Source organism: Trachypithecus francoisi, unplaced genomic scaffold (genome assembly GCF_009764315.1).
Source record: "Trachypithecus francoisi isolate TF-2019V2 unplaced genomic scaffold, Tfra_2.0 Lachesis_group10, whole genome shotgun sequence".
NCBI classification, from domain to species: Eukaryota; Metazoa; Chordata; class Mammalia; order Primates; family Cercopithecidae; genus Trachypithecus; species Trachypithecus francoisi.
The window spans coordinates 90,348,854-90,372,437 of NW_022681455.1; the positions used below are offsets into that span (position 1 = coordinate 90,348,854).

At 41.8% G+C, this 23,584-nt stretch overlaps 1 protein-coding gene across 1 annotated transcript in view; it reads left to right on the forward strand.

Moving 5' to 3' along the window:
- Nucleotides 1–23,342, forward strand: part of HEATR3 (HEAT repeat containing 3) — a 34,067-nt gene extending 10,725 nt beyond the window's left edge. Inside the window, 5 exon segments of the mRNA XM_033219846.1 lie at nt 12,290–12,460; nt 18,461–18,604; nt 20,462–20,509; nt 20,511–20,642; nt 23,149–23,342. Coding sequence (XP_033075737.1) covers nt 12,290–12,460; nt 18,461–18,604; nt 20,462–20,509; nt 20,511–20,642; nt 23,149–23,271 — 618 coding nt within the window. The 3' untranslated portion in view covers nt 23,272–23,342.
- Nucleotides 23,343–23,584: the final 242 nt, after the last annotated feature.

The following is a 23,584-nucleotide window of genomic DNA, read 5'->3' on the forward strand; positions in this document are numbered from 1 at the left end:
AAATTGTTTGCATCCAGTTTTATCAGGCCAATCAAGACTGAATCATAAATATCATAAAGGCCTCATTAAGGTATTTGGGTAATTCTTGGCCTGGCACAGTGGGTCATGCCTGTAGTCCCAGCACTTTGGGAGGCTGAGGCAGGAGGATCACCTGAGGTCAGGAGTTGGAGACCAGCCTGGCCAACATGATGAAACCCCTCTACTAAAATACAAAAATTTTGCTAGGCGTAGTGGCGGATGCCTGTAATCCCAGCTACTCGGGAGGCTGAGGCGGGAGAATGGCTTGAACCCAGGAGGCGGGGATTGCAGTGATCTGAGGTTGTGCCACTGCACTCCAGCCTGGGCAACAAGAGCAAAACTCCATCTCCAAATAATAATAATAATAATTGGGGCCGGGCGCGGTGGCTCAAGCCTGTAATCCCAGCACTTCAGGAGGCCGAGATGGGCGGATCACGAGGTCAGGAGATCGAGACCATCCTGGCTAACACGGTGAAACCTCGTCTCTACTAAAAATACAAAAACTAGCCGGGTGAGGTGGCGGGCGCCTGCAGTCCCAGCTACTCGGGAGGCTGAGGCAGGAGAATGGCGTAAATCCGGGAGGCGGAGCTTGCAGTGAGCTGAGATCCGGCCACTGCACTCCAGCCCCGGTGACAGAGCGAGACTCCGCCTCAAAATAATAATAATAATAATAATAATAATAATAATTGGGTAATTTTCTATTATTTTCTTCCCAGTTATAAGCATTTAAATTTGATTATGTATGTAGTACAGAATTCAAAAGTTTATTAGAGGACAGAAACTGGAAGCCTCCCTCCTTTCTTCCACACCCAGTTCCTCTCTCAGAGTCAAGTTACAGTTACACCAGTTACTTGTGTATCCTTCCAGAGAGATTCTCCATATGTAAGAGAGCATGTGTATGTGGGCATGCATGCGTGTGTGTAAGGCAAATGGTAGAATACCGTCCACACAATTCTACACCTTGCCATCATCTAATATATATCTTTCTTCAAACACATTTGCATGATAGGAGCTGAATCTCTAAGTTACAGGTCTCTGATATGGATTAATTTCATATGCACACAGAGATCTATAGAGATACAGGAGTTAAATATTCTTTTAAATGACCTAGCTGTAGGTTTCACTTGGAGGGAAAAAAAAAAAAAATAGCTGTACAAAGTCCGATGCATATTCTTCTAACAGATTTTCATAGTTCCTCATAGTAAAATCTTACTTAACTTGACTACATTAAACTATAGGAGCTCAAACCAAACAAACAAAAACAAGAGAGACTGAGAGAGAAGAACAAGTGGTGTTTTCTATACTAAAGGAAAACTCTCCACGTTACTCCACCCAGCATCCATTTCTGGAGCGAGGGTACCCTGGGAGGTGGGAATCTGCCCCTCTCTCTCAGCTGCTGAGGTTCCAGGTGTCTTTCAGGACTTTTGGAGGGTAAACGTGAAAATATTTGCTTTCTATGCTGACAAATAAGATAATTCCATTGTGTTACATGCAGTGTATTGTTCACATATTTTTCCTCCTTTTTAGACACAACATTAAGTCCAAGAACTGAACTCTTAAAAGATCAGGCAAGGTGCGGTGGCTCACGCCTCTAATCCCAGCACTTTGGGAGGCCAAGGCGGGTGGATCACCTGAGGTCGGGAGTTCAAGACTAGCCTGGCCAACATGGCGAAACCCTGTCTCTACTAAAAATACAAAAATTAGCTGGGCGTGGTGGCAGGCGCCTGTAATCCCAGCTACTCGGGAGGCTGAGGCAAGAGAATCACTTGAACCCTAAAGGCGGAGGTTGCGGTGAGCCAAGATTGCGCCAATGCACTCCAGCCTGGGCAACAAGAGTGAAACTCCGTTTCAAAAAGAAAAAAGATCAAAAGAGAGTCACTTTTTACTAATACAAGTTTTTGTGTCAACATCCATTCAAATGTTGGTCCCCAGTTCTTTAGACATCTGTTTTACATTCCATCAAGTTCCTAAGAGGTGCTGTGTGTTTAATGGTACATGTTTTTCAAGTTCTAAATTAATCTTTAAAAATTAAGTAATTAAATGTTCAGAAACACATATATGGTTACTGAGCTGTCTCTGCCGCCCTTTCAACATTGATCAGTTAACAGGTGTAGCTTTCAAGTACTCCCTGGCTGTGCATTCATTGGCTGGAATGATCCCATGAAAGCTGTGCCCAGCTATGCCCAGGACAGGATATAGTCAGGATATGGGCAGTGCTAGTCCCATTCCCATTCCAAGGCAGGACGGGACAAGCACTGGAGTACAGAGGCAGCTCGTCAGTGTGAGCAGACCAGATGATGGCTGTAGCTTTGTATGTGTCTCCCAACCTCCTTCTAAACCTGGAAGAGATCTGGATGATAAACGGGGAGGGAACTTCCCCCACTTTTGCAAGCATTCTGGCTCTCATCAGCCCAGCAAGATGTCCTGTGAGGTGGGAGTGAGAGGGCTGCTGTTGCTCATGCCCACCCCCACCAGTTCCCCTGGGTAGAGGCAAGGGGCAGACCCAGGCAGGGAGACCACAGCCAGAGTCCCAGGTGAGCAGGACCCCAAGTCTCTCACTGCTTCCAAGCCCTGCCTAAGCTCTAGGTAACCCTGGCAGCCCTAGTTCCACAAGCTGCCATCCCTCAGCTCTGGGCCATTTCTCAGTGAGAGTCTGGTCCAGGTATCCCAGGTCCCATCCCCAGGCAGCATGCAAAGTTTATTTCACTTGACACAAACTCCCTGTGTGCCTGTGCTATAGTGAAAGCACTTAGGTATGTTTCTCCTGGTTCTGCTGGTTATTTGTGGTCACTGAGGCCAGCACATTTATTAACTGCAAAGATCACAGGAAAACCATCCCAAGCTGAGTCCTGGAGAAATAATGAACGTTTCTGAATTGTGGGAAAATATAACTGAGCACTTTGATTTTAAATAAATTCCCATTTCATGTCTATTCTTGACATCATCTTTTTTTTTTAAGGTTCAGGAATGTGGCATGCTGCTAGGTTAAGAATGCTTTTATGTATCCTGAGGGCCATGATGTTATTTATGTAGAAATCACCTACCACACAATACTGTCAACAACAGGAATTTTGAAAATGTATTCACCTAACGACATGGGCTCAGTTACTTCCAGGGATTGGTAGTCTGAATTGGCCTTGACTGTGTAATGGGTTTGGATGGTTACTGCTGGGGGGAGAGGGCCATTACAATACTTCTGGGCTATCCAGCTTGCTTGGGGCCCATACTCATATCCCATCTATGGCCTTCATATCACCTGACACTGGCATTTGGAGAAATGGAGAATCAAAATGACTCGAAAAGTAGTATCATTGTTATTTATTTTGGAGTAACAGAATATTTTCTTATCAGAATGAATTTGATAAAGGATAATTGCTTGTATTTGGAGGTGATTTTTTTTTTTTTTTCATTTGAGACAGAGTCTCATTCTGTTGCCCAGGCTGGAGTACAGTGGCGCAATTTTAGCTCACTGCAATTTCTGCCCCCAAGTTCAAGCAGTTCTTCTGCCTCAGCTTCCTGAGTAGCTGGGATTACAGGCACCTGCCACCGTGCCTGGCTAAATTTTTTTTTTTTTTTTTTTTACTACTTTAAGTTCTAGGGTACATGTGCACAACGTGCAGGTTTGTTACATATGTATACATGTGCCATGTTGCTGTGCTGCACCCATTAACTCGTCATTTACATTAGGTGTATTTCCTAATGCTATCCCTCCCCCCTCCCCCCACCCCACGACAGGCCCCAGTGTATGATGTTCCCGTTCCTGTGTCCAAGTGTTCTCATTGTTCAATTCCTACTTATGAGTGAGAACATGCAGTGTTTGATTTTTTGTCCTTGCGATAGTTTGCTGAGAATGATGGTTTCTAGCTTCATCCGTGTCCCTACAAAGGACATGAACTCATCCTTTTTTATGGCTGCATAGTATTCCATGGTGTATATGTGCCACAGTAGTTGAACTAGTTTACAGTCCCACCAACAGTGTAAAAGTGTTCCTATTTCTCCACATCCTCTCCAGCACCTGTTGCTTCCTGACTTTTTAATGATCGCCTTTCTATTGGTGTGAGATGGCATCTCATTATGGTTTTGATTTGCATTTCTCTGATGGCGAGTGATGATGAACATTTTTTCATGTTTCTGTTGGCTGTATGAATGTCCTCTTTTGAGAAATGTCTGTTCATATCCTTTGCCCACTTTTTGATGGGGTTGTTTGTTTTTTTCTTGTAAATTTGTTTGAGTTCTTTGTAGGTTCTGGATATCAGCCCTTTGTCAGATGGGTAGATTGCAAAAATTTTCTCCCATTCTGTAGGTTGCCTGTTCACTCTGATGGTAGTTTCTTTTGCTGTGCAGAAGCTCTTTAGTTTAATTAGATCCCATTTGTCAACTTTGCTTTTGTTGCCATTGCTTTTGGTGTTTTAGACGTGAAGTCCTTGCCCTTGCCTATGTCCTGAATGGTATTGCCTAGGTTTTCTTCTAGGGTTTTTATGGTTTTAGGTCTAACATTTAAGTCTTTAATCCATCTTGAATTAATTTTTGTATAAGGTGTAAGGAAGGGATCCAGTTTCAGCTCTCTACATATGGCTAGCCAGTTTTTCCAGCACCATTTATTAAATAGGGAATCCTTTCCCCATTTCTTGTTTTTCTCAGGTTGTCAAAGATCGTATGGCTGTAGATGTGTGGTCTTATTTCTGAGGGCTCTGTTCTTTTCCATTGGTCTATCTCTCTGTTTTGGTGCCAGTACCATGCTGTTTTGGTTACTGTAGCTTTGTACTATAGTTTGAAGTCAGGTAGCGTGATGCCTCCAGTTTTGTTCTTTTGGCTTAGGATTGTCTTGGCAATGCGGGCTCTTTTTTGGTTCCATATGAACTTTAAAGTAGTTTGTCCCAATTCCGTGAAGAAAGTCACTGGTAGCTTGATGGGGATGGTATTGAATCTATAAATTACCTTGGGCATTATGGTCATTTTCACCATATTGATTCTTCCTATCCATGAGCATGGAATGTTCTTCCATTTGTTTGTGTCCTCTTTTATTTCGTTGAGCAGTGGTTTGTAGTTCTCCTTGAAGAGGTCCTTCACATCCCTTGTAATTTGGATTCCTAGGTATTTTATTCTCTTTGAAGCAATTGTGAATGGTAATTCACTCATGATTTGGCTCTCTGTTTGTCTGTTATTGGTGTGTAAGATTGCTTGTGATTTTTTGCCACATTGATTTTGTATCCTGAGACTTTGCTGAAGTTGCTTATCAGCTTAAGGAGATTTGGGGCTGAGATGATGCGGTTTTCTAAATATACAATCATGTAATCTGTAAACAGGGACAATTTGACTTCCTCTTTTCCTACTTGAATACCCTTTATTTCTTTCTCTTGCCTGATTGCCCTAGCCAGAACTTCCAACAGTATGTTGAGTAGGAGTGGTGAGAGAGGGCATCCCTGTCTTGTGCCAGTTTTCAAAGGGAATGCTTCCAGTTTTTGCCCATTCAGTATGATATTGGCTGTGGGTTTGTCATAAATAGCTCTTATTATTTTGAGATACTTCCCATCAATACTTAATGTATTGAGAGTTTTTAGCATAAAGGGCTGTTGAATTTTGTTGAAGGCTTTTTCTGCATCTATTGAGATAATCATGTGGTTTTTGTCTTTGGTTCTGTTTTTATGATGGATTATGTTTATTGATTTGTGTGTGCTGAACCAGCCTTGCATCTCAGGGATGAAGCTGACTTGATCATGGTGGATAAGCTTTTTGTTGTGCTGCTGGATTCGGTTTGCCAGTATTTTATTGAGGATTTTTACATCGATGTTCATCAGGGATGTTGGTCTAAAATTCTCTTTTTTTTGTTGTGTCTCTGCCAGGCTTTGGTACCAGGATGATGCTGGCCTCATAAAATGAGTTACGGAGGGCTCCCTCTTTTTCTATTGATTGGAATGGTTTCAGAAGGAATGGTACTAGCTCCTCGTACCTCTGGTAGAATTTGGCTGTGAATCCGTCTGGTCCTGGACTTTTTTTGGTTGGTAGGCTGTTAATTATTGCCTCAATTTCAGAGCAGCCTGTTTTTAGTCTGTTGAGGGATTCAACTTCTGGTTTAGTCTTGGGAGGGTGTATGTGTCCAGGAATTTATCCATTTCTTCTAGACTTTCTAGTTTATTTGCGTAGAGGTGTTTATAGTATTCTCTGATGGTAGTTTGTATTTCTGTAGGATCAGTGGTGCTATCCCCTTTATCATTTTTTATTGCATCTATTTGATTCTTCTCTCTTTTCTTTATTAGTATTGCTAGCGTTCTATCAATTTTGTTAATCTTTTCAAAAAAACAGCTCCTGGATTCATTGATTTTGTGAAGGGTTTTTTGTGTCTCTATCTCCTTCAGTTCTGCTCTGATCTTAGTTATCTCTTGCCTTCTGCTAGCTTTTGAATGTGTTTGCTCTTGCTTCTCTAGTTCTTTTAATTGTGATGTTGGGGTGTCAATTTTAGATCTTTCCTGCTTTCTCTTGTGGGCATTTAATGCTATAAATTTCCCTATACACACTGCTTTAAATGTGTCCCAGAGATTCTGGTATGTTGTGTCTTTGTTCTCATTGGTTTCAAAGAACATCTTTATTTCTGCCTTCATTTCATTATGTATCCAGTAGTCATACAGGATCAGGGTGTAGTTGAGCGGTTTTGAGTGAGTTTCTTAATCCTGAGTTCTAGTTTGATTGCACTGTGGTCTGAGAGACAGTTCATTATAATTTCTGTTCTTTACGTTTGCTGAGGAGTGCTTTACTTCCAACTATGTGGTCAATTTTGGAATAAGTGTGATGTGGTACTGAGAAGAATGTATATTCTGTTGATTTGGGGTAGAGGGTTCTGTAGATGTCTATTAGGTCTGCTTGGTGCAGAACTCAGTTCAATTCCTGGATATCCTTGTTAACTTTCTGTCTCATTGATCTTTCTAATGTTGACAGTGGGGCGTTAAAGTCTCCCATTATCATTGTGTGGGAGTCTAAGTCTCTTTGTAGGTCTCTAAGGACTTGCTTTATGAATCTGGGTGCTTCTGTATTGGGTGCATATATATTTAGGATAGTTAGCTCTTCTTGTTGAATTGATCCCTTTACCATTATGTAATGGCCTTCTTTGTCTCTTTTGATCTTTGTTGGTTAAAATCTGTTTTATCAGAGACTAGGATTGCAACCCCTGCCTTTTTTTGTTTTCCATTTGCTTGGTAGATCTTCCTCCATCCCTTTATTCTGAGCCTGTGTGTCTCTGCATGTGAGATGGGTCTCTTGAATACAGCACAGTGATGGGTCTTGACCCTTTATCCAGTTTGCCAGTCTGTGTCTTTTAATTGGAGCATTTAGCCCATTTACATTTAAGGTTAATATTGTTATGTGTGAGTTTGATCCTGTCATTATGATGTTAGCTGGTTATTTTGCTTGTTAGTTGATGCAGATTCTTCCTAGCATCGATGGTCTTTACAATTTGGAATGTTTTTGTGGTGGCTGATACCGGTTTTCCTTTCCATGTTGAGTGCTTCCTTCAGGACCTCTTGTAGGGCAGGCCTGGTGGTGACAAAATCTCTCAACATTTGCTTGTCTGTAAAGGATTTTATTTCTCCTTCACTTATGAAGCGTAGTTTGGCTGGATATGAAATTCTGGGTTGAAAATTCTTTTCTTTAAGAATGTTGAATATTGGCCCCACTCTTTTCTGGCTTGTAGAGTTTTTGCCGAGAGAGCTGCTGTTAGTCTGATGGGCTTCCCTTTGTAGGTAACCCGACATTTCTCTCTGGCCTGAACATTTTTTCCTTCGTTTCAGCTTTGGTGAATAAGCGCCTGGCTAATTTTTGTATTTTTAATAGAAACGGGTTTCACCATGTTGGCCAGGCTGTTCTTGAACTCCTGACCTTATTACCCACTCGCCTTGACCTCCCAAAGTGCTGGGATTATAGGCATGAGCTGCCGTGCTTGTCCTAGAGGTGATATTCTAATACAGTCCTTCTAAGCATTTGGGATTTATTAATAATGTAATCCTATGGGTTCTATATGGATAGTGGGAACTGTTACAAGATAATTTAGTGGAGGCTGGCCACGGTGGCTCACACCTGAAGTCCCAGCACTTTGGGAGCTGAATTGGGAGGATCACATGAGCCCAAGAGTTTAAGACCAGCCTGGACAACATAGTGATACACTGTCCCCACCAAAAAGTTTTTTAATTAGCCAGGAGTGGTAGCTTGCTTGCGCCTGTGGTCCTAGGGAAGCTAAAGTGGGAGGATTGTCTGAGCCCAGGAGGTCAAGGCTGCAATGAGCTATGATTGTGCTATTGTACTCCAGCCCGGGCAAGAGAGTGAAACTCTGTCTCAATTAAAAAAAAAAAAAAAAAAGAATTTAGTGGGGAGAATGGGGCTAAATATCTCTGCTGTTTTGTGTTATGGTTGAGAGTTAAAGGTATGATGGTTCTACTGCTCTAACTTGTTTTAATTTTAATGCTAAATACAGTTCTGAATACAGTAGTTATGATGTTTGTGATACTCTGTACATACCTACATTTATGTTTGTGTCTGATATCAGAGATAAAAGGAGGATGTTTTAGTACCATCTGGTCCTTGGCATTCAAAAGCACTATTATCTTTGTCTCCTTCATTAAAAGCTATTGGTTTTCAAAACATCAATGTGTTTTTTAGCAATGTTTTATTTCCTGTTGGGTCAGTCTGTCATTCGGCTCTATTACATGAGTTCTGAAATCATTTAGGATTCTGTTTTTCCAGATTTTCAGAATCAGAACATTCTTTTTTAGTTATAATTAAAATGGTAGTATCCCATTCTGGGATATATTTTCTATTCTATATCAGAATATTGAAAATTCAGACTGGGTGGCTGGGCATGGTGGCTCACGCCTGTAATCCCAGCACTTTGGTAGGCCAAGGCAGTTGGATCACCTGAGGTCAGGAGTTTGAGACCAGCCTGACCAATATGGTGAAATCCCGTCTCCACTAAAAATACGAAAATTAGCCGGGCATGGTGGCGTGCACCTGTGGTCCCAGCTACTTGGGAGACTGAGACAGAACTGCTTGAACCCAGGTGGTGAAGATTGCAGTGAGCCGAAATCGCACTAGTGCACTCCAGCCTGGGTGACAGAGCAAAACTTCGTCTCAAAAAAAATAATAATTAATTAATTAAAGATAAGAAAAAAAGAAAATTCAGGCTGGGCGTGGTGGTTCACAGCTATAATCCCAGAACTTTGGGAGGCCAAGGCGGGCAGATCACCTGAGGTCAGGAGTTCAAGACCAGCCTAGCCAACATGGTGAAACCCCATATCTACTAAAGATACAAAAATTAGCTGGGCGTGGTGGTGCACGCCTGTAATCCCAGCTACTTGGGAGGCTGAGGCAGGAGAATTGCTTGAACCTGGAAGGCGGAGGTTGCAGTGAGCCCAGATCTTGCCACTATACTCCAGCCTCAGCGACAGAGTGAGACTCTGTCTCAAAAAAAAATATTAAAATCAGTCTGAAAAATTCACCTGAGTATAATTACTCCTGCGTTGATTATGTACCTACATTTAGACATGCTACACATTCTTAAATACTGTTCAAAGTTGTTAAGAGTAAAGACATTTTGAATCACCTCTTTGTGTACAATTCATAAATTTATAGGGCTATATTTAGACCTTTAATCAAATACACATTTTACAGTCAATGTGGTTACTTTTTGAAGTTTAATAGCAACAAATTGGCTGGACAGGGTGGCACACACCTGTAATCATAGCCCTTTGGGAGGCCGAGGCGGGTGGATTGCTTGAGCTCAAGAGTTTGAGACCAGCCTGTACATATGATGAGACCCTGTCTCTACAAATACAAGAAAAATTAGCTGGACGTGGTGGCACGTGCCTGTGGTGCTAGCTACTCGGGAGGCTGAGGCAGGAGGATTGCTTGAGCCCAGGAGGTCCAGGCTGCAGTGAGCCTAGATCACACCACTGCACTCCAGCCTGGGTGACAGAGCAAGACCCTGTCCCCAAAAAAACTCAAATACATTAACAACCTCATGCTGATTTTTGAGTGCCTGTTAGGTACCGTGTTTTAAGAGACAGGCCTTATTACTTCATCATCCTCCTGAGGAAGCTGAGATTTAGGAACCTTAGCTGAGAAGTTAAGGAACCTCTTCCAGGTCATTCATTCTTTTTTTTCTTTTTCTGAGACGGAGTCTTGCTCTGTCGCCCAGGCTGGAGTGCAGTGGTGCAATCTCGGCTCACTGCAAGCTCTGCCTCCCGGGTTCATGCCATTCTTCTGCCTCAGCCTCCTGAGTAGCTGGGACTACAGGCGCCCACCACCACACCCAGCTAATTTGTTGTATTTTTGGTAGATACGGGGTTTCACCATGTTAGCCAGGATGGTCTCAATCTCCTGACCTTGTGATCCGCCTGTCTCAGCCTCCCAAAGTGCTGGGATTACAGGCGTGAGCCGCCACACCCAGCCCAAGGTCATTCATTCTTTTAACTTGTATTTATTGAACGCTTTATATCATACACTGTTCTAAATGCTAGGGTTGCAGGCGTGAACAAGATAAGCCAGGTCACCATGTTCGTGGAGTTTGCATTCTAGTAGAAATAAATGTTTTATGTGATATTAGCTATGAAGAAAACAATAAAAGCAGAATGATATGAGGCGTTGCACTAGGCCAGTTAGTGTGGAAAGGCCTCTGTGAGGAGGTAACGTTTAAACCAAGACTAAAATGAAGGCGGGAGGAGTCACATAATTACTGTATCCCAGCTCTCCTATTACTTATTCTGCGATCATTACGGGAAATCCCCTATTTTGGCACATTTTATATATCTGAAAATGAAAGAGTCAAAAAATAAAATCAACCGGGATTAAAATTTGAACAGAAGCTGCCTCTCTTCCACCCAGGTAACCTAAAAGCGGGGGATCGGAATGGCATCGAGTCCCAGGCACTGTGGGGCAGGAAGTGAGTGTATCTATTGCTGCATAACAAGTTACCCCAAAACTCTGTGACTTAACAACAATCATTTATTATTTCTCAAAGTTTCCTTAGGTCAAGAATTTAGGGCACAGTGGAGATGGCTTGTTCCTACTCCACAATGTCTAGGCCAGTGGTTCTCAACCATAGCCACTTATCCCCTCTCACCTCCCACCTGGGGACATTTGGCAACATCTGGAGGTATTTTTGGTTTTACAACTTGGAAATTGCAACTGGTATCTAGAGGGTTGAGGCCAGGAATGCTCCTTCACATCCTACGGTGCCCAGGAGACCCCTGCACACACACAAAATGAAGAATTATCTGGTCCAAAATGTCAGTAGTGCAGAGGCTGAGAAATACTAGTCTAGGGCCTCTGCTGGAAAACTTGCAGAGTGTGGGCCAGAATCATCCGAAGTCTTGTTCACTCATGTGTCTGGCAGTTGGTGCAGGGGTTGTCAGGTAGAACACCCACGGTGACCTCTTCATGTGACATGGGCTTCTGCATAACAGGATGGCTAGGTTCCCAGGGTAGAAGTTGAGAGAAAAAAGAGCTTGCACACATGCGTCAGGGCTGGAAGTCATACTGCCTTTTGTGACCGTCACTTTTTATTCTGTTGGTTGAAGAAGTCACAAAGTCCTACCCTGATTTAAGGAAAGGAGAAGCAGATTTCATATCTTTATGGGAAGTGGCAAGGTTCTTGAAGATCACACAGGACTTGAAATATTGCTGTGGCCATTTTTAGAAAATACAGTTTACCACATCAAGCAAATCTCTTCCCATCAAAGGGGTTAAGGAGCCAACTCCCCTGGGTGACCCTCACTGTCCCTTGCCCGTGCCTTTGCCAGAGTAATGGCTTACTGCTGGTGTTCTGTTTGTCCTGTGTGGGAAGAAGGGACAATAGGAAAAGTGTGCGAATAAGGAGTAGGAGTGGGAAGGGGATGTTGGGTTAGTTAAAATGATAGTGCCGTCATGTCCTGGCTCTGCACAAGCAACAGTTTGTGGCTAGGCAGTGAGCTTGGGTTGGCAAGGAAACATTCTGACTCCACCAAAGGTAGGTCTACCCAGCACCGTGATGGAGATCTATGAATGACAGAATTCAGTCTGCAAAAGCTAGCTCAGGTTTATTATGTGCTAACGTGTGAGTCAAATGAAAACCCAGTGTCTGAAGTCAAGGACTGTCTGTAGAACACCTCCTTGCTGTGATTATTTCAACCATGATCATCTTTCAGACTTAGGTTTGGAGTGTACAGGGGACTGTTAACTAAATATTTTGGCTTAAATATCGAGGGTTTTTTGGTTTGTTTTATTAAGAATAGCATTTATTCACATTTAGCATGCTTTGTTTCGTTTGCTGCTTCTACAAAATAGCCTATCTTGGAGAAATGCAAATTTTATATTTCAGTTTTGTGTTTTAGATTTTGCTAAACATGCTGACTTTCTAGAAGCCATAAGTAGTGCTTTGAGGGCCCTTTTGCAAACAATGGCCTCCAAGAACATTTCCCAGGTAAGAATTTTAAATTTTTTGTATGAAACTTGTAAAGATTCTGTATTATGGAGGCAAAATTCATTACTTCACTATTTTTAAAAATACATATTTCTGTTACAAGAGTAATATGTTATATTTGTAGAAAAGAAAACAAAAGTGATTAAAATAAAAAGTAATATCTTTCTTCCCCTACCGTCAGCAACACACAGGTGCTTTTAATTTAATTTTTATTTTTTTATTTATTTATTTTTTATTTATTTTTTTTTTTTTTTGAGACAGAGTCTCGCTCTGACGCCCAGGCTGGAGTGCAGTGGCGGGATCTCGGCTCACTGCAAGCTCCGCCTCCCGGGTTCACGCCATTCTCCTGCCTCAGCCTCCTGAGTAGCTGGGACTACAGGTGCCCACCACCGCGCCCGGCTAATTTTTTGTATTTTTAGTAGAGACAGGGTTTCACTGTGGTCTCGATCTCCTGACCTTGTGATCCGCCCGCCTCGGCCTCCCAAGGTGTTGGGATTACAGGCGTGAGCCACCACGACCGGCCTTAATTTTTAAAATTTTTAAATATATAGGCTTACTAGCTAAACATTGCTTTTTAATCAATACAACTTAATTGATAAATATGTTGTAAATAATTTCTCTATCATTGGTCTTTTTTTAAATTTTTTTTTTGAGACAGAGTCTTACTCTGTCGCCCAGGCTGGAGTGCAGTGGCGTGAATCTCAGCTCACTGCAACCTCTGCCTCCTGGGTTCAAATGATTCTTGTGCCTCAGCCACCCAAGTAGATGGGATTACAGGCATGCGTCACCACACCCAGCTAATTTTTGTTTTTTTAGTAGAGATGGGGTTTTGCCATGTGGCCAGGCTGGTCTTGAATGCCTGACCTCAAGTGATCCACCCGCCTTGGCCTCCTAAAGTGCTGGGATGACAGGTGTGAGCCACCATATCCAGCTCTTTTTTTTTTTTTTTCAACATTTCATTACAGATTTTGCAAGCATGTCCTCCTCACCCTTCACAGCAATCCATGTGCACTTCATCTCCCATAGGTGCCTTACTACTTCTGTTAACTTTTTACTAAGGAGATTTTCAAACATTCCTAAAAGCAGAGATAATTCCGTTGCTTTGTTTTTTGAGACGAGGTCTTACTGTGTTGCCCAGGCTAGTCTCCTGGGTTCAGTCCTCCCACCTCAGCCTCCCAAGTAGCTGGGATTACAGGTGTGAGCTACGATGCCCAAAGCAGAGATAACCTTATGAGCCTGCATGCACCGTCACCAAGCCTCAGCAGGTTATTGGCATCCTGTCATTCTTGTGACATGGTTTCATTCATCTCACTGGGTCCTTAATTTTGTTTCCTGGAGTATTTTTAAAGCAAATCATGTTTGACCCATCAGTATTTTATTAAGTAGTTCAGTATGCATGTCTGACAGAAAATTAAATTTTTAAAAATCTTAACCCCAGTACCATTACCCCAAGCCTCCAAATTAACGGATATTTCTTATTATCCTTTGGTTTGCACTCTGAGTTGAGTTTTCCTAGTTGCAGTCTGAATTCAGTTTTCCCAGATTACCTTAAAAATGTATTTTAGGCCGGGCGCGGTGGCTCAAGCCTGTAATCCCAGCACTTTGGGAGGCTGAGACAGGCGGATCACTAGGTCAGGAGATCGAGACCATCCTGGCTAACACGGTGAAACCCCGTCTCTACTAAAAAATACAAAAAACTAGCCGGGTGAGGTGGCGGGCACCTGTAGTCCCAGCTACTCGGGAGGCTGAGGCAGGAGAATGGCATAAACCCGGGAGGCAGAGCTTGCAGTGAGCTGAGATCCGGCCACTGCACTCCAGCCCGGGTGACAGAGCGAGACTCCGTCTCAAAAAAAAAAATGTATTTTAACGTGGCCAGGCACGGTGGCTCACACCTGTAATCCCAGCACTTTGGGAGGCTGAGGCAGGCAGATCACCTGAGGTCAGGAATTCGAGACCAGCCTGGCCAACATGGTGAAACCCCATCTCTACTAAAAATACAAAAGTTAGCTGGGCATGGTGGCGCACTCCTGTAATTACCACGCCCAGCCATTATCTCTTTAAAAAAAAAAAAAAAAAGTTTTACTGAGATTTGATTCACATACCATGCAGTTTATCCATTTAAAGTATACAATTCAGGCCGGCTGCCGTGGCTTACGCCTGTAATCCCAGCACTTTGGGAGGCCAAGGCGGGTGGACCACGTAAGGTCAGGAGTTCAAGACCAGCCTGGCCAATATGGCGAAACCCCATCTCTACAAAAAATACAAAAATCAGTGGGGCATGGTGGCAGGCGCCTGTAATCCCACCTACTTGGAAGGCTGAGGCAGGGAGAATTGCTTGAACCGGGAGGTGGAGGTTGCAGTGAGCTGAGATTGCGCCACTGCACTCCAGCCTGGGTGACAGAAGGAGACTGTCTCAAAAATAAATAAATAACTAAAGTGTACAATTCAGTGATTTCATTGGTTTTAGATTCTTAAATCTCTTAATCTATAACATTTCCCTCACTCCCCTGCTTTCCCCATACACTTACCCATTGAAGAAACTCTCATTTTGTTCCGTAGTGTTTTCCACACTGGCAGATTTGGCCAACTCATCATGATGGCATCATTCAGCATTCCTCTGTCCCTTGTGTTTCCTGTGAGCCGGGAGCTAGGTCTAAAGCCTTAATTAGATCCAGGTCCAGATTATTTTTTGTTTTTTTTTTGTATTTATAATAAGTAATATAGACAGGTCCAGATTTTTTGGCAAGAATAATTTATAGTGCTATATATATTTCCTACATTTATATCATGAATCATGTGGTATCATAAAATAGTGAAGCTGAGATTAATTAGTGAGTTCACATTAATGGTTTCATAACCAGTGATTGTAGTTGCCTGGCTCCATTATGTCATTAGTGGGTTGCAGAATAGAGATATCCTAATTTTGTCTTTTTTTTTTACATTTATTAGCTATGATTTTTTTTTTTTTCCAGAATAGGTATCCTAGCAATCTCTATAAGTGGCCAGTGATTTTTTTTTTTTTTCTTTTTAGTATCATTTTGAACTTAGGGTTTTTTAAATATATTTGTATTTCATTCCATTACAGTCATGCTTTTTGCTGCCAAATTCATCCCATCTTTGGATAGTAGGAGTCCTTTCAAATTGGCTCTTGTGTCTCTTTGACAAGAATTTTAGGTTTTTGATCACTTTTGCTTCCAAGCATAAGATTTTCTTGCTTAAAACCTGGAATCTGGCTGGGCACAGTGGCTCATGCCTATAATCCCAATACTTTAGGAGGCCAAGGTGGGCGGATCACTTGAGGTCAGGAGTTCAAGACCAGCCTGACTGACATGGCAAAACTCCATCTCTACTGAAAATTCAAACATTAGCTGGGCGTGGTGGCACGCGCCTGTAATCCCAGCTACTTGGGAGGCTGAGGCAGGAGAATCACTTGAAGCCAGGAGGTGGAGGTTGCAGTGAGCCGAAATTGCGCTGCACTCAAGCCTGGGTGTCAAGAGTGTGACAAGAGTGAAACTCTGTCTCAAAACAAAAACAAAAAAACCCTGGAATTAGTTACTTCTCCAAGAAGCTCTGATGTCTTTAGTTGGGAAAGTGAATTGTGGAGTGCTTATTGCTACCATGTTGTCATTGTTTCTAGGTCTTTTTAGTGGAAATAGCTAGGAAATAAGCATTTTTTTAGGAGACAAAACTAATAAGTTTATACTGATAATTTCCAGTTTAAATAAAAAATGGTACAATGTTTTTACTTAATTTTTGATTTTATATTTGTATCTTTTTGTACCCCCAAAAAAGATACATTTGTAACCAAAAAGGTACATTGTACCCAAAAAGATACATTAGTGACATTAAAATTCTTACTTGCAACTGGTCTGATGGTAGTGGGTTATCAGAGCTTATTAACATTAGTGTCACTAAAGTTGGTATACAACCCCCCCATGCTATATACCAAAAAACTAGCCGGGCATGGTGGCAGGTACCTGTGGTCCCAGCTACTTGGGAGGCCGAGGCAGGAGAATGGCGTGAACCCGGGAGGTGGAGCTTGCAGTGAGCCGAGATTGCGCCATGCAGTCCAGCCTGGGCAACAGAGCGAGACTCCATCTCAAGAAATAATAGTAATAATAATAATAATAATAATAATACATAATTTTAAAAATTAAAATTAGAGAAAAGAAAGAAAAAGATTTTTCAAAAATTTTATTATTTGCTTTCTCCTACAGAATGTACTTTGTAGTAGTGACATTAAAAGACATTAAAATTATTTGCTGTACAGTGATACTAAAATTGTTTGCTGTAGTAACATTAAAATTGTAGTGACTTTAAAACTATTATTTGCTTTATCCTACAGAATGTACTTAACAGTATCAAAATAACAATGCCCTTGTTATTGCTAACAATAACACTATTTCTTTTTACTTCTTTATATACTTTTTTTCTTAATGCTTTTAAATTTTTTTATACTTTATTTTTATTTTTTTATTTTTTAATAGAGATGAAGTCTTGCTATGTTGCCCAGGCTGGTCTTAAACTCCTGGCCTCAAGTGATCCTCTTGCCTCAGCTTTCCAAAGCTAAGAATTTTTTTGAAGAGCATAATTTGACCCTCAGTTTCTAAGAAATGGGAATGGTAGTGGGATGCATAGCATGCCGTGTGGCTGTTGGATGGACCAGAAAACCTTATACTCTAGGGCCTATAGGAATATCAATATTTTTATTGATTTCCCCTGGTATGTAAGCAGCAGCTTATGGGATCAGTGTGATGGTTAAGGAAAATTACTCAAAGCCCATGCTCAGGGCCAGGTGAAGTGGTTCATGCTGATAATCCTAACACTTTGGGAGCCTGAGGCGGGAGGTTTGCTTGAGCCCAAGAGTTCAAGAACAGCCTGGGCAACTTTGTGAGACTTCATGTCTACAAAAACTAAAAATAAATTAGTCTAGTGTAGGGGCACACACGAGTGCTAAGTAGTGAAGCTAGGATTTGAACCCAGGGTGTCTGGCTCCAGATTCCAAGCCTTTCATCACCACACTGTGCTACTGCTTGTAGTAGATAGTCTCACTCTGTTGCCCAGGCTGGAGTTCAGTGGCATGATCTCAGCTCACTACAACCTCTGTCTCCCGGGTTCAAGTGTTTCTTGTGCCTCAGCCTCCCGAGTAGCTGAGATTATAGGCATGAGCCACTGCACCCAGCCTTAAACTGAAAATTATCCACTACATGGTAGAAGCACCATATAATGTAATGGTTTTTACAATGTTTAATTATGATAATACAAACATCTCAAAGTAAGTTCTTACCTTGTATAGACTCAGCCAGTTTTTTTAAAGCTGCACAATCCTGTTTATACTTTCAAAGCCTTTTTTTTTTTTTAACTATTAATATTAAAAAGAAATTGGAATCTCTTTAGTCTGTGTACATCTGGAATGAAAGTCTTCATCAAATTAAATGAATAGGACCTGGAACCCCTTTGATATTAAGATAACAATGGCGACATGAGTAGGGCTCACCTTAGTTAAGAATTACCAGCTCTGTCTGGGAGAACTGGAGTGTTTTTTTTTTTTTTTTTTTTTTTGAGACAGAGTCTTGCTCTGTCACCCAGGCTGGGGTACAGTGGCTGGATCTCAGCTCACTGCAAGCTCTGCCTCCCGGGTTCCCGCCATTCTCCTGCCTCAGCCTCCCGAGTAGCTGGGACTACAGGTGCCCGCCACCTCGCCTGGCTAGTTTTTTTCTATTTTTAGTAGAGACGGGGTTTCACCGTGTTAGCCAGGATGGTCTCAATCTCCTGACCTAGTGATCCGCCCATCTCGGCCTCCCAAAGTGCTGGGATTACAGGCTTGAGCCACCACGCCCGGCCTGGAGTGTATATTAATAGTAACTTACCTGCCAGGAGTTTATGTCACTCTTAAAATCCTGCAGCCTATAGAGGAGATTCCTGTCAGTCCAGTTTTCACATGCTGATATAATTGATTGAGTTTAACATTATAAATACTCTCCTCTTCTCTTTCAACAGTGCATGACTCCTGATCAGCTGATGACATTATGCAAAGCAGGCATTCATAGTAGTAATGTCGGGGTTAGAGTGAATGTCGTTAGCATTTTAGGAATCACTGGCAGCGTCCTTGCCAAAGAAGATGGTACACTTGAAACTCTTAAGGTAAAACAATTTGCTTCTGACCTAACATGTTAAATAATTAGAAATGGGAGAAGAAGAACTGTTGGTGTAGGATTTCCTAAAACTTGTGTGGACATGAAGAGAAGAAGTCATATCAAGTTGCTTTATTGAGTTATATTATTAGAATGTACCCTTTGGCTTGATCTAACCATGTGTATTAATTAGGTAAGTACTTGAAAAGTTGAGCCACATTTTGCAATTTAATGTTATTCCAGAGGTACTTTTTAAAAAAAAAAAAATCTCTCTTTAGTGAAAGGGCAAATTCAGAATTTTAAAAGATGCCTTCTGCCTTTGCTGTTGCATCCAATGTATGCATGTTACATTCTCCTGCTGATGAAGGAACAATCCACACCATTTTCCTTGCACATCAGGCAACATGCATTCTGAAAAATACCACACAGTTAATTCTAATACCACTCCATGAATGTTAAGCAGCAACCCTGGTAGTGCCAATATACTAGGAATTCCCTCAGCATATTTACTCTTAACACTTGGCGTAGTTGCTTACAAACTGCACTGTTAGGAGTACAGCGTCACTAGTAATTAAAAGGACAGTCATAGTAAAATTACCCTTTGGTGTGCTAATAATTGCTGAAGTGTGAGACTGATGGATAGTAAACTCATTATTATGAAGTACCTCTTCACCTACTAAGAACTTTACAGTGATGACTGATGTTTTTAAGAATCTATTTTTGAAAAATGATACTTGCAAAGGTTTCCCCTCCCCCCGGCCCCGAGATGGAGTCTCACTCTGTCACCCAGGCTGGAGTACAGTAGTGTGATCTCGGCTCACTGCAACCTCCTCCTCTGAGTTCAAGCAATTCTTCTGCCTCAGCCTCCCAAGTAGCTGGGATTACAGGTGCCCCCTACCACGCCTGACTAACTTTTCTATTTTTAATAGAAGTGGGTTTTTGCCGTGTTGGCCAGGCTGGTCTTGAACTCCTGGGCTCAAGCCATCTGCCCCCTTCAGCCTCCCAGAGTGCTGGGATTACAGGCATGAGCCACTGCACCCAGCAACAGTTATTTCTTAGTGTGTCTAATTCCTGGTCCATATTCATAATTTTACAGTTGCCTCAAAATTATCTGTTTACAGAGAGCTTGTTTACACTGCTGAAGTCCACGTGTTATGTTTCTTGTGGGGTCTTCTCTTTCTCTCTTAATCTTGAACAGTTCCTCCCCAGCACCACCTGGTTATTCTCAGCTCCTGGATCAATTGTCCTATATAGTGTCCAGCCTTCTGGATTTGTCTGATTGCTACCTTGTGGTGTTAAATTTGTTCTTTTATCCTTTTATGTCCTGCACACTGACAGTTAGATCTACAGACTAGATTAGATTCAGATCAGTCCTATTTTATGTTTTTACGTCTTGCTCCATTGCTGAGGCTGGTCTCGAACTCCTGGGCTCAAGTGATCCTCCTGCCTTGGCCTCACAAAGTGCTGAACTTAAGGTGTGAGCCACTTGCGACTGGCCCTAAAGTGTTTTTCTTATGCTTTTAAAAGCAGATTTTTTGTTGTCGTTGTTACAGATAAGATTTCTATGCATCTTGACATCATAGAGCAAGCCTTTTTGAGAGAGGTAGAGAGGAAAATTTAGTGATTTCCTAAATCATACATCATTTATGGTTTTTAATTCACTTTATGAATATAAACTATAATATGTTGAATTTATCTTGCTTATACTCGGTATGTTTATAAGTAGTTAAGTCTAATCTCTTAAAGTTTTAATTTTTCCCTGGTATTTGTATATAAAATAGTATGCATGAGTTATTGCCACATTCAAAGTTGGTACTTGTTTTGGAGACTGGTGTTAGTCATATTAAATGTGTTTTGTTGTTTCCAGAATATTGGGTGCTTTCTGCTTGAGGTTACCACCAAAGATTCTTCCCTTGTGGGTGGTAGCAGGAGAAGCTTTGGATGCCCTCTTTGATGTTTTTGCAGATGGCAAAGAAGCCGAAAGAGCCTCGATTCAAATTAAATTATTATCTGCTCTGAAAGAATTCCAGCCGGTCTTTAAAATGAAGGTTTGTAGCCATTTAACTTATAAATGCATAAGTCTGAACATTCTGTGGGGATGAAGGTGTGTGTAGTTACCGTTGTGCAATTCAGAAGCATGTGCATGACAAATCCCCATACGTAGCACAGCATCCCCAGTACTTTGTAAAATGTTTATTGACTGAATCATAGCTCAACAGTGTGACTATTGAATCACTGAAACTGAAGCCAAAATGGTATCTGACAAGTTCTTCTTTTTTTAACAGTTCAGTAATTTTGACAGTGCTTCATATATGTCAGTATTATACTCTGTATTTTGTAAAGCACTTTCGTACACACTTTGCATTTATTTAATTTTACTTTTGTGTGTTTTTGAGACAGAATCTTGCCTGTTGCCCAGCCTGGAGTGCAGTAGTGCAATCTTGGCTCACTGCAACCTCTCCTTCCTCGGTTCAAGTGATTCTTATGCCTCAGCCTCCGAAGTAGCTGGGATTACAGGTGTCCACCACATCACCCAACTAATTTTTGTATTTTTAGTAGAAACGGGGTTTCGCCTTGTCATCCAGGCTGGTCTGGAACTCCCAACCTCAGGTGTTCCCCCGCCTTGGCCTCCCAAAGTGCTGGGATTACAGGTGTGAGCCTCCATGCCCAACCATATTGTTTTTAAAGGTTACAGTCCTTTAAATTTCTGGATAAAGAGCTTGCAAGATAAGGAAAAAATATTCCCTGTTTCCCTGCAACTTTAAGGAAAGCAGATATATTAATAGTTAGAGTCATCAAACTCTGCAGAAGCAGGTGCTTAGAAAAGGTTAGATAAACAGTGAACTGGGAAAATAACCCCCGACTTCTGAAAGGTCTTTGTTCTGATTGATTTTCCTACTGAGTATGTATTGCTGTGGTAATAACATAATGTTTTTCTTTTATCAAAGGTATAAAGTTCTAATGAGATTTCTTACTAGCCAGAGGCTAGCCTATAGTTATTTATGTGAAACTTTTTTTGCGAAATGAAGCCACAATTTGTATTAAAGGCTGTTAAGTGTATATTTAGCTACAAAATGCATTTATGTACAATCAAGAACTTCTCTTGAGCAGTGTTTCTCAAAAATGCCCTCCTTGTATCAGCAGCATCAGCCCCGCCTGGTAACTTGTTCAAAATGCAGGTCCTTGGCCCCAACTCCAGACCTACTGAGTCACAGACTCTATGGATGGGCCTACCAGTCTGTTTTTTAACAAGCCTTCCAGGTGATGCTGTTGCACACTAAAACCTGAGAGCCACTGCTCTAGACTAGAGGTGAGATCAAACTCAGATTCCATACAATTGTTATAAAAAACCACAGGCCACGTGCAGTGGCTCACATCTGTAATCCCAGCACTTTGGGAGCCCCAGACGGGAGGATCACTTGAGTCCAGAATTTCAAGACCAGCTTGGGAAACATAGCAAGAACTTGTCTCTACAAAAAAATTTTTAAAGTTAGCCATTAAGTGGTGACTTACGCCTGTCGTCCTAGCTACTCAGGAGGCTGAGCAGAAGGATCGCTTGAGCCTAGGAGTTGGAGGCTGCAGTGAGCTGTGATTGCAGCACTGTACTCCAGCCTAGGTGACAAAGCAAGACCCATCTCTATTAAAAACAAACAAAACCAGTGCTGGGCATGGTGGCTCACTCCAGTAATCCCAGCACTATGGAAGGCCAAGGTGGTAGGATCGCTTGAGCCCAGGAGTTCAAGACCAGCCTGGGCAACATAGTGAGACCCCCACCTCTACTAAAAATTTTAAAAGATTACTCCAGCATGGTAGTGCGCCGCTTGTAGTCCTAGCTACTGTGGTGGCTGAGGCAGGAGGATCACTTGCGTTCAGGAGGTCGAGGCTGCAGTGACCCATGACTGCACCACAGCTCTCTGGCCTGGGTGACAGAGAGAGACCCTGTTCCAAAAACAAAAAACCACAACACTACAGACTAACCTCTGGCTAACAAAGGAATTTTTTCTTTTTTTTTTAAGATGGGGTCTCACGTGTTGCCCAGGCTGGTCTCGAACTCCTGGACTCAAGCAATCCACCTGCCTTGACCTCCCAAACTGCTGGGATTACAGGCATGAGTCTGCACCCAGCCTAACAAAGGAATTTAATTAAGGCTTTATACCTTTGAGAGAAGAAAAATAATTAAATATTATTACCATAGCAATGCATACTAACTAGGAAAATCAGTCTGAACAGCAGACCTGTCAGAGGTTAGGGATTATTTTCTCAATTCATAGTTTACATAATTCCTTTCTATAGTTTATATAACTCTTAACACCTGCCATTCAGTCACCTTTGTAACTATCATTTTTAACATGCACATTCTCAGTTTATTCATTACTTACCGAGTTCCATTTACTTTGGAAGTAAAAACGTTTTTTCCAAATTCTTGCAGCTGTCTCGGTCAGCAAACAGTTAAATACACCCTAGATTAAATACTCCATATAAATGAATTAATAATATCTACCAAGTCAGATATGATTTTTTGTTGTTGTTGTTGTTGTTTTGGTTTTATTGCAGATACATGAAGAAGGGAGAGGTAACTATAGCACAGATCAGCTGTGTGTTCTTGACAATGTGAAAATGAATTTGAGAAGATTTATTGCTTATCAAGAAACTGTTGAGAAAAGACTGACTTCTTAATCCCAAAAAGAAACAGTTCTTCCCCCAAAGTATTCAATGCTCAGAATACTAAAAGGTTTTCTTTGAATGTATATGTTTCTAAAGGTCATCTGTTAATGCTTACATTCTGTATATTCTGTAAAAACTTCAAAACCTGGCCGGGCGTGGTGGCTCACGCCTGTAATCCCAGCACTTTGGGAGGCCCAGGTGGGTGGATCACTTGAGGTCAGGAATTCAAGACCAGCCTGGCCAACATGGTGAAACTCCATGCATGAGCATGGTGGCATATGCCTGTAATCCCAGCTACTCGGGAGGCTGAGGGAGGAGAATCAGT